The sequence below is a fragment of the Eschrichtius robustus genome, chromosome 1 (assembly GCF_028021215.1).
Source record: "Eschrichtius robustus isolate mEscRob2 chromosome 1, mEscRob2.pri, whole genome shotgun sequence".
NCBI classification, from domain to species: domain Eukaryota; kingdom Metazoa; phylum Chordata; class Mammalia; order Artiodactyla; family Eschrichtiidae; genus Eschrichtius; species Eschrichtius robustus.
In genome coordinates this window covers 8482963-8495405 of record NC_090824.1, presented here as the reverse complement: position 1 = coordinate 8495405, position 12443 = coordinate 8482963, and the positions used below count along the sequence as shown (strand labels likewise).

At 33.8% G+C, this 12443-nt stretch overlaps 1 protein-coding gene across 8 annotated transcripts in view; it reads left to right on the top strand.

The window, feature by feature from the left end:
- PAPOLA (poly(A) polymerase alpha) overlaps window positions 1–9848 on the top strand; it is a 58978-nt gene extending 49130 nt beyond the window's left edge. For 4 of the 8 annotated variants that reach the window (XM_068540790.1, XM_068540800.1, XM_068540781.1 and 1 more), the window contains 3 exons: window positions 3613–3675; window positions 5519–5593; window positions 7704–9848. In XM_068540790.1, coding sequence (XP_068396891.1) covers window positions 3613–3675; window positions 5519–5593; window positions 7704–7799 — 234 coding nt within the window. In that variant the 3' untranslated portion in view covers window positions 7800–9848. The remainder of the gene's footprint in view (window positions 1–3612; window positions 3676–5518; window positions 5594–7703) is intronic. The other 4 variants (XM_068540821.1, XM_068540810.1, XM_068540837.1 and 1 more) reach the window with 2 other exon arrangements.
- Window positions 9849–12443: the final 2595 nt, after the last annotated feature.

Genomic DNA, 12443 nt, shown 5'->3' with positions numbered 1-12443 from the left:
TTTTAGATTATTTTTAGGTAGTGCTTTAGTACCATAGTTCTTTTCACCCTTTCCTACTCTTTTCAGTGTCTAACTCTTTCATAAAGCTGTGTTTCTTGTTTAAATTTCTATAGCATGTCTAGGCTGTAACACAACTTAGCATGGATTTACATCTCATCTTAATTTATTATTCTCTCATAACTGTATCTTTCATGTGTACCAATTCTTTGGTGGCCCCTTTGGACACAGTTTTTTGCTTCTTTGATCCAGGTGGAGTTTTGGAGCTTCTACACTGTACTTGGTATTACGGGGTCACTGAATATGAGAGGTTCTCAGGGAATTCTTATTGAATGACTGACCATAAGCTGCGAAGTCAGATTAGTTTTGGTACCTTGAATGATTATATCCTCCAACCCTTCAGGAAATTTTCTAACAATACTTTCACTTTTTATAGTGGCTGGTTTACCTTGTCTAAGTCTCAGATAGTTTTAGGAAAACCATTAAAAGTGTACACTGATTTTGATGTTTGTCTTAAAATAGAAGTAGCCTTATAACACACTTTCATTGTTCCCTGGAGTCACTCTCATTGTGTTTTTCTATTAATTAAACTTTCACCATTGTCCAAGAGATGTTAACCCAAAAAACACCAATTTTGTTGTGATTTTTGGTTGATAATTTTTTATTTAGGAACTTATACATTACATGAAAGTTTCTTTAGAATGGTGGAAAAAACTAGGTATCTTATGCAGTGTTTTGATTTTTAATAGTGAAAGATTATTGTCTTTATAAGTATTACTCCTAGCTTATTCTGAATCCTTTTGTTTTAGATTTTTTTGGAAAGAGTCACTGTTAACTAAACATGAATAATTTAATGAATTTTGTCACTCTGATGTTGCTAAGTGAGAATGAAAAATGGGCATAGTATATCATATCTTACACCATGTATTCTGAAATACATTTGTCTCTGTAATTATCTCTTAAGGCAGTGATTTTCAACCTCAGTTGTACATCAGAATTAGTTTTTCAGGGTTTGTTGTTTTGTTTTGTTTTTTTTTAAATACAGATTTTAGGGCCTCCTCCAGATACACTGAATCAGACTCTCCAGGCCTAGTAATCTTTTATTAAAAGCCCCCGTTCTACATGATTGTGTTGTACAGCAACCTAAGAATGTAGTTTTGGTCTAACGCCACTTTCTGTTTATTGATATTTTTTGGGAGTTGTCAGAGCATTTCAGAATTCACATTTCTTTTTGCCTTAGTAAGGTATATGTAAGCATAACTCTAGCTACCTGTCATTCTGTTTCCTTAATGTTAATGGCTTCATTCCTTACCCTGTGAGAGTTCCAAAATGTATATCAGTACAATGCTTGTAATTTCGTTTGCACTTACCTTGGTAGAAAACACTCATGTTTCATGTCTAGTTTAGAGAGGCAATAGGAATATAGGATTTTTTAACTTAGTACAGAAAAATTTAAATATGCACAAGAGAATCATTTCATGTACCCATGTACCCATCATGCAATTTCAGGTATAGTGAATTCAGCCACTATACCCTTAATTATTTTTCCTTTCCATTTCCCCTGTACTTGCATTATTTAGATGCAAAATCGAGACTTCAGTCACATCATTTTCTTAGTATTTTTAAAATCATGTATCTAAAAGATAATAATTACAAAGAGAAAAGTATAAACAAAGTAAACGCACCTAAAAAAATGAACAATTCATTAATATCAAATATCTAGTCAGGGCTCAAATGTCCCTGATTATGTCATTGATATTTTTTTTTAAATAGTTTTTATTTGTTCAAATCTGTAAGTAAATTAAGATCCTTGATTCATGTTTCTTAAGTATCTTTAAAAATATAGGTTAATCACTCCCTGCCCCCTGCCCCCAGTAATTTTCTGTGCTATGTATTTTCTCACAGTTTGAGTCCTGCTTATGGCAGCTCCATGGAGTTGACTAACAAAAATAGAATTTTAAGATATGGAAGGGATCTTAGGATTTTAGGTTATCTCATAGACTAATCTCCTCCTTTCCCAGAAGAACTTGAGGTTCAATAGCTTTCCTGTTTATAAAGCTAATTAAAGTCAGAGCCAGGATTAGAACCCAGGCCTAAATCTCATGGTGCTAAAGTTGAAGATTATTACAAATATTCTGATTTTGAAGGTCTCCTACTGGGTCATTCATTCTCTGTTAATGAGTACTTGGTATTAGAAATGTTAGTAAACCAGAAAGAAACACTGGTCCTACTCAATTAATAATATACTAACATGTATATAGATAGGAGAGTTTCAGGTATTGTCAAGTACTTTAGTTCTACTTAATTTTTATCACATACTAAAGCTTTTCAAATACATATAGATGGTAGAAATGTAAAATAAAAATAGAAAAAAAGTTTGCCTTGTCACCTGAATTATATGGCTAAATGATGCTATATGTATATATATATTTAAAATTATGGCATATTTCAAACATGTACAAAATTGTAATGAACAAGTTACATTTACATGACTTAGCTTTAATGGTTAACAACTCAAGGCCAGTCTTCTTTCATCTATAAATCTACTCCCTTTCCCATTGTTATGAAGCAAATCCCAGGCATGTCATTTCAACCATAAATACTTCAAAAACACATCTACAGTATATTATCACCATATATATTTGTGTGTGATATATATATCGGTACATATACTGATCGGTGTATATATACACCGATCAGTATATGCACCGATATTAATAATGATTCCATAGTGTCACATATCCAGTCGGTATTGAAATTTGCCCAGTTGTAACTTACGTTACTATTTTTTAAGTTTGTATGTTTGCAGGATACAAATAAAGTTCTTATGGGAATTGGTCGATATTGGTGTTAAATCTTTGCTACTCTGTAGGTTAGCCGTGTCTTGTTTTAAAGCCACATTTAAAATTAAATTTTAGTTCTGCCTAGTAAAGAGAGCAGAGAAGTTAGTGCCAAAATTGTTTTTCTTAAGAAAGTGATGTTTATTGCAAGTCACTGCAGGAATGGGAAAGTATAACCATTTTTGGTTTCCCATTTCCCCTCTTTACCAAAAAAATATGTTGTTTGTTTTAAATAGCATAATAATAAATCAAAAAAATAAGACCTGAGGAGAACATTTTTCAGACCTCCTTCAGGATGTTAATAAGACTTACTAAGCCAGGGGGATTCTGTGGTCAAGTTCAGGAAAGTTACAGAGAAGATTCTTTCTAGAACTTCTCAGAACCTTTTATGTGCTGATGTGTGTGCATCTCCCAGAAAGGGGGTGATACTATTCCAAGTTCCTAAGTTGTTTGATCAAGGAACTCTTTTTTTTCTCTTCCTTACAAAAAATATTTTATGAACTTAGTGGTTTGGGGAATATACTTCAGGTGGTGATGATCAACAATAACAGTTTTCCTCGTGTTCTTTTTTAAAATTTTGGTAGAAACTGAAGGCAAATTGGTTAACATGAAAAAAAAATTTTAAGTGAACCAGTAACCTATTTTAAGGACATACTTGATCGATCTTACAGGTTAATTATTTTTATACTTTAAAAATTTTTATAAATTAAAGCATTGATTGGCAAATAATCTAAATTTTCATTTTAGAGAATAAAGCTTTTTTTTTTAAAAACAGGATGAAACAAGTGAAGATGCTAACTGTCTTGCTTTGAGTGGACATGATAAAACAGAAACAAAGGTATACTAATTTAGCCTCGGAATACGTACGCAATTAAGAGTACAGAAGATGTGATAGAAATGTCTTTATAATGTTGCACTGTATTTCGTTCTTACAGGTTTTAGGTTTTCAGTACTGTTTTTAGAGAAGTGTTTGTCCCTTTTTAATGTTAATTTATAGCACTGAAATTTAATTCCTCAAGTGTATGAGGTCCTACCAGATGCGGGGTTATCTGGTGGATACTAAATGGAGTAGAGTGATGAGCGAGATGCTCCTGTTTTTAATGGAACTTACATTTAAGTAGAGAAGATAAGAGGTGGACGTGGCTAATTAACGTTATCAGAGAAGAAGTAATTGAAGATGGTGGGGGTGGCGAGAGGCAAGACTGCAGAATTAGCAAAGGCTTCATAGAAGGAAGACATAGGATTTGGGGTAGGACAAGATGAGAAGTTTATCTCACTGTTGGGGTGAGAGTGTGGTATGTTTAGAGAACCAGTTTTTGGCACACAGTTCTGGCTAGAAGCTGTGGCGCAAGGGGCTTGAATCAAGGTAAATGGGATGGGAAAGGTTGGTTTAGCCAAAGTATTAGACTTTGAACATCATTTTTTCAGAAACTGAAATGTACTGAAGACTTTTAACTTTTTTCTCCTTGTTGTAGAAAAATTGGAAATCTTCCTCCTTTCCCCAAGTTATCCTGATTTCCATGATAGATATTTTAGCAAGTATTCTTCTGGTGTCTTTATAGATTTTGTGTGTGCATATATACCAGTGCGTTTTGCTTTCAAATCTTTATTCACTCTGTAAACCAAGAAAAATTGTTCATGCCATTGCATAATCGACCAATATTACTAATAGCTGCATAGAATGCTGTCTTAAGGCTGTTACCATATTTTATTCAACCAGTTCCCTATTGTTAGCAATTGTTTCTGTTAAAAAAGGAAGTTGCCCTTTTCTACTGTAATGTTGGCTGTAGCTAAATACCTGCCATCCGTTTATGTTTATTGTATTAGGATAAATTAATGAAAGAGGAATTACTGGTACAAATAGATGCTTTTAAAACTTAATATGTATTGCTAAGTTGTGCTTCAGAGAGACTGCAGTCTTCCATTTCTAGTACACTGTTTACCCTTTTCAATTTCATAGGAGAAATTTGGTATTTCATTGTTTTATTATTATATAGTTTTATAGAAATTCAAATTTTTGTATGTTTATTTTCATTTGTGTGTGTGTATATGTATTATTTTTGGGCACTGCTTTAAAAAAGGTTAGAGCAGTGGAATGACAACAGTTTACCCTGTATTTTCTGATGATTCTTATAGTAGAATCAGTGCACTGGTTATTGAGAAGGGGAAGAGAAACCAAAAGGAAGGAGAAATGTTTTAGAGACATTTTCTACTTTTAATTAAAGGCCTGGGAGCAGTTTTTGTGCTTCTGGGTAATTTTATTTAATAATGCTGAATGGGTTTTATTTTTTTCACATAGCTAAAGCTGAGCTTGGGTTTATATTCTGCTAATTATTGTCTGGGCTACGTTTTATAATATGCATGTACGTGTCTTTAATTAGTGCTTGTTTACAACGTCCAAGTTGGAGTTGGTTGGAAAGTCATGAGATATTTTGACCATGCCTTATAAGGTTTAAGCAGGCAAATAGAAATTTATGTGTATCTGAAATGGTTAAGTAACCTATGAGGCTTTTTTTGATGATTAACCCTTTGATGATGATAGATGATTTTGTAATGTAGTCACGTCTTTCTCTTGATCCCTCCTGTCTTCCAGTTTGTCTTTTTTATTAGCCACCAAACCCAGTTATGTTCTTTTATCCTTTTTTAAGTCTCTTTCCTCCCCCGTCCTCTTTGTCTCACAGGAACAACTTGATACAGAGACAAGTACAACTCAATCAGAAACCATTCAGACAGCGGCTTCTCTGTTGGCCTCTCAGGTACTAAGTGCAAAAAGCAAGGAGAATTTTATAAATGTTGTTAAGATTAGTGTTGTATAATGAATGAAAATGAGCATATACAGAAGTTTAATAAAGTTACCTTTGTGAAAGTTAATTGCTAGCCTGCAAATGTGTTTATTGTATTCAAAGGCGGAGCACTGGATATGATGGAGCCATTCTTTTGCACTGTCAGGATGCTCACTCATCCCCTTACATATCATTTGATATTGCAAATCACTTAAATCCTCACTGCACAATGTGTAGTCTTCACGTAGAGGTTTTGTTTATAGGTCAGAGAGTGAAATTTAAATTAGAACTTAAAACCATTCTTCATGGATTTTTTAAAAAATACCTTTTAATTTTCAAAATGTGCTTCTTCTGCCTCACTTTTCACGTCCGATTTTCAATTATTAATTTAGTGTAATCCATAGTTCTTTAAAATTATTTTTTCATTTGTCCTAGAAATTCTACTTGTGACAGTCCGTTGCATACAGTAGGCACCTGGACTCTTTTCATTGATTTGTGAACCTTCATTTTGTTTGTGAAATGATTGTTTTCTTCTTGAATCCTTTCAAATTGAATATACTCCAGAGTCTGGTCAAACTCTGACATAAAGTAAATATTTTCTTTAAGTAGACATTAAACTGGTTAACCTCTACAAAATAACTGAGATGACAGCTGCTGCCCAGCGATGCTGCTGAACTGATGATACAGTGGTACTGTGCTGCTTTGTGGTTCAGAGTTATTTTAATGTGATCGTTTTACAACATGTTTTTGCTGGCTGTTAACATTCATAGTCCCTAGTGATATAAATATTATGACTACTTTCTGAAATGTCTTTTATTTTCATAGCCTTTATCTAATAAAAAATTTTGTGGGGCGGAGTAACTCCCAACAACATTAGGAAGTGTTGTGCTTGATACTGATACATGGACAAACTTGTTTGTCAAACTGAAGTTCTGGGGTTGTAATTGCATGCCTTTTGGTTTGCCACATTAATCTCTAGGGAACTATTTTCATAGTTTGTCTTATTGACTTCATCGCTATCATGATTTGTACCCGTGGGTGTTTGCCTTTTAGATATTTTTATAAGGAATTAGAATTTTCTTTCTAATGAAAAGATCCCTAGAGCCATTGAGAGAAAAATCACCCAGTTGTATAATATAAAAGGAATGATTATATGGATTTAAAAAGTTTTTAAGAAATACATCCCTATATTTGGTGATATAAGGGGCATATTTATTTCTGGGGAGGTGATTATAATACTGTGACTGTGTCTAACAATGAATCCTTGTTTTGAGATAAACTTGAAATATTTACAGATGAAATGATAGGATCTCTGGGATTTGCTTCAGAATAATCTGGGAGTGAAGGTGGGAGGACTGTGGATTGGCTTTGATTTGACAGTTGATGAAGTTGGATAACGAATACATAGGCATTTGTTATATAATGCTCTATTTTTGTGTATGTTTGGAATTTTCCATAATAAAACACTTAAAAATGCCATCTCTATGGTTTTGGATGTTAAAGAAAGCTTTGTGATTTAATTGTTTTTAACATAATAAAACCTCCCTAAACTTTGAGTAATCAAATTATTGCTCAGTTGTGTAGATTTAATTTTTAATTGACAGGGTCAGAAAATAATACATTCACTACTGTTAACTGCTACTGCTGCTCCTGGGTGTAAGGTGAACTTTAAGTATTCTCCCACATGGGGGTGCTCCAGTGCCAGTTAATATTGCAGCTGTTAGTGTTATTGCAAGTGAACATAACTTAGCATGAACTTAATAAGTCTGTTATAGGTGGTTGTTGGGGGAGTGTGTTTATTAAAGCTGTATTTGAAATTCGTTCTTGTATATTTGCTAAAATATTACTAAAGTATTGCTGCTTATTTGAAAATTTCTACGAGTGTTAGAACAAACAATTTCATAGTAATAGGCATGTTTATTTACACTCCATTTTGAAAACATTTTAGAGTGTTTTTCTTTAAATTTTTAATAGTTATGATAAGGTCTTATCCATTTCTTAGGAAGTAAAGCAGTGGCAAGTAAATCTCATTGTCAAGTTATAGTACTTTGAACAATGTTGTGTTCTTTGCTTTTATTCTCAGAAAACATCCAGTACAGACCTTTCTGATATCCCTGCTCTCCCTGCAAATCCTATTCCTGTTATCAAGAATTCAATAAAACTGAGATTGAATCGGTAAAAACAACCTCAGGGGTCCATAAACAATATCTGCCAACTCAACCTGTTGTCTTCAAATGCTAAAAAAGGAGAATGGAGGGTACAAGACTAGACATGACTGAAAATGGATTTAGGTTTTTTTTTGTGACCTCCCTTACTGGGCTAATCAGCACTTGATCGGAAGTCCAGGTTAGTATGTGAAGCCAGGAGTACTATTATTATTGTGTTAGCAACAGTTGCATTAACTATTTCAAAAAATTACTGCCTTTAAAAAAAAAAAAAAAAAAAAAACCTCAAGCTATATTTGTATTCATAATTGACATCTGGACTGGGTTTATGTTTGCTGCATTGTTTGGAAAATTTGCAATACAAACTGGCATAAGAATTCCTTATTCTGATGATGCACTTTTATGTATTTTTTTTTTAATTAGAAAGTAGAACTAATTTTAGATTTTCAGCTTGATGGATTTTCATTTTTTCCTGAAGAATTTCCTTTACCATTAGTCTTCAAATTGGATGCCATTGTGCAGTGGTGTACTGTTATACTTCAGAGAAAAAGGATAAGAGTACATCTAGTTCAGTCCTTATGAGGTAGCTGTAACCTTTAAAAATGAAATGTCAACTCTAGGGTATATATTTGACATTGAAAGAATAATCAGGAGATACTTCATTTTGATGGGGTCATGATTAAGAAATGCTATATTGGTTTTATTTATAGAATTGTTTAGAGTGCATACAAATCAGTGATCAGCCAATGAATGTTTTTCTTTGAGCTTATTAAAGCTCCATATTCTTTTGCCTTCAATATCTTGTCTTTGAAACAAAGGTTTCGCTCCCTCCCCGTTCTTTTTCTTTTCCCCTTTTTGCTTGTATGCATAAGGTAGGACTTCTTTCATAAAAAACAAAATGCCAGTATTTTCTTAAGCCATGGTGTGAAACCAGTGACCCTGTGTCCACATGGCACAGAACACTAAATTTTGGTCCCATGGCTGAAATTTTAGGGTGACTAAAAATAATGCCTGTGAAACATGATATCTATCTTGGACGGCCATTCGATCTCTAAATATGAGGAATTTTGTACACTCCACAGAACTCCTGTCTATAGTAAAGTTGATTTTCAATTTTAAACATGTGGGCAAAAAGGCATTTTCTCCAAGAATTTTAAACGAATTTTTATTTTTAAATGGTTGACCAAAATTTGTCAGTAAATTTTACATGTAGAAACATTTAAAAATCATTTCTAGCAAGCACTTGACATCTAGTCAGCTCTGTACTCCTTTTTTCGTTTTGTTTTATCCTATCAATAAATAATTCCACATAATTAAGCAGCAGAGCATTCATCTTTATAGAATATGAGGGATGCCAGATGTTGATAAGCTTAGTTATTCTTTCTTAATCTGGACAAAGCAAACCTAACAGATTTTTCTGATAAGCATGTTTTATGAATCCTCCATTGTGCTCCATTCTATCACACGTGCATTTTTCATGTTAAACTGCAATTACTTAAACTCTTCCCCTATCCTTCTAAATTAATTTTCCGAAGTTGGAGTGTAGTCTTTTCCCCCTTAGGCTATGCATTAATTGAGGCTTTCTTTTCACCATCCTTTGTAATGTCTAGTATACAGTATTTCTACTTCCCACATCTTTGCTCTGCACAGTCACCTTGCCCTTCCTCCTACCACCTAAGAAGAAAAGATGGTCAGACTAACAGGTGAAGTCTACAAGGTGTCTGTGTGTTCTGTGTAGCTTCAGAGTTAGATTGAAATTGCCAGGCACAGATTTAGTCTTGTCATTTTGTTTACACATTGGGGAAAAAGAATTCAGTTTATTAAATGTTTCATGTAACTGCACCCAAGTTTTGCCAAGCTGGGAACTTGGACCTTTTCTGTGTAGTGACTTTTTAATTCTAGTTTTCATAACTTGGAGATCAGACTGTTGCTTTCGCATGATGTACGTAGTGTCTCATGACTGGAGTTTGCTTTGTTTTATAGTATCTGTACTCCTTGTATTTTTCAAGAGCTATTTTGTAAACAGATGATGTATTTCTCCATTGAAAACACAATAAAAAAAAAAAAACAGCACAATCCCACAGTTGGCTGGTTTCTTTTTTCAGTGATATTATTATTTCTACTTGTAAGTTATAGCTCTAAGTGAAGATTTGCGAAAGAGTTTACTTTGGTTACATTTAGAAGAGATCTATATCTGGTTAATTGTGCCGTTAGCAACAGCCTAGTGTTAATTGATATCTCACATAATCAGGTATTTGTTTTTCATATAATTGATCATTAGGGAGGAAAACATGAATGTAGTACTTAATAATTAACTTTTAACTGACCCACCCTCCAAAATATTTATTCTGTTTATATAGACAGTGTATCTTTTCTTTGTATTTATTCCACGCATGTAGACAGTGTACTGTTGATGTGCTTCCTTTACAGAGCTGGTGGTTTTCAAAGCAGTTGGTGCTGTATCTCCAATGTCAGCAGGTGGCACTGTTGTTTTTCAGTGAATTTAGGATCCTATGTTTCTCATTTTACTAAACGCAAATCAGATTCTACATTTCTTAAACCCTTAAATGGTCAACATACTTAACTATGGGTTAGGAATGAACTGCTCTGTATGCATGTGATGGCCAGCTTTTGAGTATGGTTATCTTAAATGCTTTGAATGGAGGGATGGACCTCCTTATGTTAGGTTATTTCAAGGGACGTGCAATTCTGCATATTTTCATTCCTGAAATTCCAAATTCTAATACCTTTACTATATGTAAAAATATATGACTGCAATGTAGAATAACCTTTTATTAAAATAACATTTAACTTTTGGGACTATTCAGTAAAAGGGAAAATATTGTAAAAATTACCCTTGACGCCATTGTTAACAACCTACAGAATAGAGCTTGCCATACTTCCTCTACTTTGACAGACACCTAAACATGGGAATGAATATCACAACTTTCTGAGTTTTATCACCCACATAGACTTTTGGCATTTCATGGATCTTGCTGAATTAGTAAAATGATAATTGAAAGTTGTGTTTTGTGGCTTTGGGTATATTCTGGAATAAAGTTTGTATTTTTCTAATTAACACCTCTTTTTTTTCTCCACACAGAAAAATGTTTTAGAGCTCTGCGTAGTATTAATTCTGGCTGCACTCAAGGTGGCAATAAATGATCAGCAGCTCCAAGTAGTAATTGATAAACGAAAAGATAAATCATTAATACACACAAACTTGTAGACCAAGCCCTGGAAATATTAACTGTTAGTGCACTTCAGTGCATTTAAACAAAAAGATAAACTGTTTACCTAAAAAGGCATTGAACAATCCTTTGGTTATACTTTTGCCTATTTTAATTCTAATAAAAGAATAGTACAAGGAAAATTAGTTGCCTTTTAGCCTGTATTGTATGTTTTGCTTTTTTTTTTTAATTCTCCACTCTGTTTCTCTTCTGTTAGCTTTTCTTCAAACCAAAATCACAAATGGATGCTGTCTCAATGCAGACCTGAACTTGGCAAGTGAAATATTAAGCGTGTTCTATAATAAACATGACCTTCAGTCATATAGAGAGAAGTGGTCTGTTTAATTCTGTGTGATATCCGTTTCTCATTTGTAGAATCAGTTTATTCATCCTTTCTCCGTACTCATCAGTTTAAAAATTCTTGTGACATTTTATATAGCTTTATTGGCACCAAGAAAGATGGCATCAATATTTCTGAGCCATGTATTTTGGAAGTGATTGTATGTACTTAATTCTAGAAGTGATTTCATATACTTGGGAAGTCATTTAAACTTCTGCTTTTTTTCCTTAGAGACATGCTTTTGTCTTGATGTTCTGGGAACATCATTGCAGCTGATCAAACCATACACATATTTGTTGAAAGGTATGGAACTTTAAGTGCATTGTTCCTTTCCTCACCAGCCCCCCCGCCCCCACACACACAATTCACAGGACTTTCCTTGAAAGGGTAGAATTGAGGCTGTGCTAAAGTTCACATTTCAGAAAGCTCACATTCGTTTCGTGAAGGGTTGTGACTGTAATTGTACTTTATTCTCCAGTTACCATCTTTTTAAATACTTCACGTTTTCAGATAGCTAAAAATCATATCTACAAAGGGCACAGTATTGTTTAGAGTTTATAGAGTTTAACCACCTAATATTTAAAATGTTAATGCTGAAAATATTCATACTTTAACATAATGTAAATAAGACACTTTTTTCCTGTTTTGGGTATCTTTACATTTCACTAGTAGGTGAAATGAAGAACAGAACAGTCTGTGTGTGTGCTCCAATCAAAGCTTTATATTTTTTGCTATGATATTTCTAAGGTACAGGATAATGCCTTTAATCAAAAATAGTCTCCTCCTTGCCACCCAGCTTAGAGTTTTTGTTTATGTGTTGTTTTCGTTTTCTAGTGGGGAGAATGGATTTATGCTAACCCCTCCACAGTCCATCTTATGGGTCCCAGCATTGACCAGGGAAAGCCTAAGGGTGTGTTGGTTTTGTTTCACATTGTAGAATAAACTGAGGTCTAGAAGCCCCAGAGCTGATTCACCCTGGCCTTCAACTTAACACTACCACTTCGGTCTTAGCAGGTCCTTTTCCATCTGAGCACAGACGTCACAGCTCTAAGACAGCTTACCTAAGACGCACTACAGCAAAATGCATT